General features: G+C 32.7%; 1 protein-coding gene across 1 annotated transcript in view; it reads right to left on the bottom strand.

The window, feature by feature from the left end:
- The window catches only part of LOC111616949 (40S ribosomal protein S6-like), a gene marked incomplete at its 5' end in the record, with an annotated part of 7,271 nt that extends 6,006 nt beyond the window's left edge, over positions 1-1,265 (bottom strand). Inside the window, 2 exons of the mRNA XM_023358301.1 lie at positions 813-997; positions 1,084-1,265. Of these exons, the coding sequence (XP_023214069.1) occupies positions 813-997; positions 1,084-1,265 (367 nt within the window). The remainder of the gene's footprint in view (positions 1-812; positions 998-1,083) is intronic.
- Positions 1,266-1,672: the final 407 nt, after the last annotated feature.

Genomic DNA, 1,672 nt, shown 5'->3' with positions numbered 1-1,672 from the left:
AAAAAAATAACTGTAGTAAGAAAAACAAATGAAAAATGCGAACTAATGTAACGTCGTATGGTGAGTTTTTGTTCGTATCGTGGAGCAAAAATATGTTCGAATTTCATGTCGTATCCTGAAAATTTCGTATGCTGGGGCGTTCGTAACCTGAGGTACCACTGTATTCTGAAACCATGTCTTTCTTTGTCTAGTAGTGATAACAAATTATAAAAAAGAAATAAAATATATTCAACACGTTAGAAAAAGTATAAAGTATGTTTGGATTGTATTTTAGAGGGTGGCAGTGTTTCTTAGTATTAAAAGTGCCTTGGATTCAGCTCTTGGGAGTTGGTTAATTTAGCACTGACTGGCTGTGACAACTTCCTGCTAACCTGATTTGCATATTTCTTTTTTCGTATTTTTTCAAGTAAGTGAACGCAATTATTAAACTGATGACAAACTATTTTAAATAAAGCCAATAAATTTATTATCACAGCTTGTTTACTGGTGAATATTGTGTATTAATACTACATATAGAATTTTGTATTGGATATTTTATGTACAGTATTGAAATTGTACTAATGCTTATAGCTATGCTTATAAGCATTAGTGCTTATACTTATGCTAAATAACTTATTTAGTATGTTTTATAACGATTCATTGATCACTTCTTGGTTAATAAAAAACTACAGCAAAATTCAGAATATTTATTTATTTTTCATTTTTTTGATAGAACTGTATTTTTTTATCATTAATCCAAATTAACTTTGACTGACAGTCCTACCGGCAGAGGAAGAACTTTCCCTCTGGGATGCTGAACGTCTCCTCCTTATTTCCTCAGCACGTTTTTCCTTTGCCTCCTTGGCACGTTGGGCCAACAGCCGAGCGTATTCAGCAGCCTGGTCTTTACGTTTCTGTGCCCTCTTGCGCTTCAAGGCCAAGCGATGACGCTTTCTCTGCAACATGATAGGAGTAACCAATCGTTGGATCTTTGGAGCCTTTGTTCTAGGCTTTTTCCCTATAATGAAAATTTAGTCAATACCCATCAACAAATATTTTTTAACTCTTACATTAACATATAAAAAATATTTTTGTCTAAATTACCTTCCTTCTGGGGAAGAGGTTTTCTCACTACATATTGGCGCACATCATCCTCTTTTGACAAGTTGAAAAGTTTTCTTATCTTACTTGCTCTCTTGGGACCGGAACGACGTGGAATTGTGGTGTCAGTCAAACCAGGAATATCTTGCTCGCCTAAAATTGAATTAAGGTTTAAAGATTCACATCTTGTGAATAATTCTTTACACTATTTCACGTTGTTTTGATTCTATTTTCAAACAGAACCTTGCTTTATTATCTATTAATATACATGTAATATACTTGCTGGCTGAAGAGGGCTGTTAAATAAACTGAAAATGCATTCCAGGAAGGACATCATGCATTAATGAATAAAAACCAGAAAAGATGTGTGTGTGTGATGAAATATATCATCATGTTAATAATAATTAACAGTGAGCCAGCTGGCCTTATGATAAAGCAGAATCCACTGAACAATTTGTTAAATAGAAGTTTGTCATTTTAAAATGATCAGACAAATTCAAATACAGTAGCATTTTCATAGAACAATCAAAATATGAAAAGTATTTTCTTTTTGTTTAGATTTTTTTATGGCAAGTTGAAAAATTATAAATTC

Source organism: Centruroides sculpturatus, unplaced genomic scaffold, assembly GCF_000671375.1.
Source record: "Centruroides sculpturatus isolate CEXI.00-Female unplaced genomic scaffold, Cexi_2.0 scaffold4016, whole genome shotgun sequence".
In the NCBI taxonomy this organism is placed as follows: domain Eukaryota; kingdom Metazoa; phylum Arthropoda; class Arachnida; order Scorpiones; family Buthidae; genus Centruroides; species Centruroides sculpturatus.
Note: the sequence above shows the minus strand (reverse complement) of the source record. Positions and strands in the feature narration are given on the sequence as shown.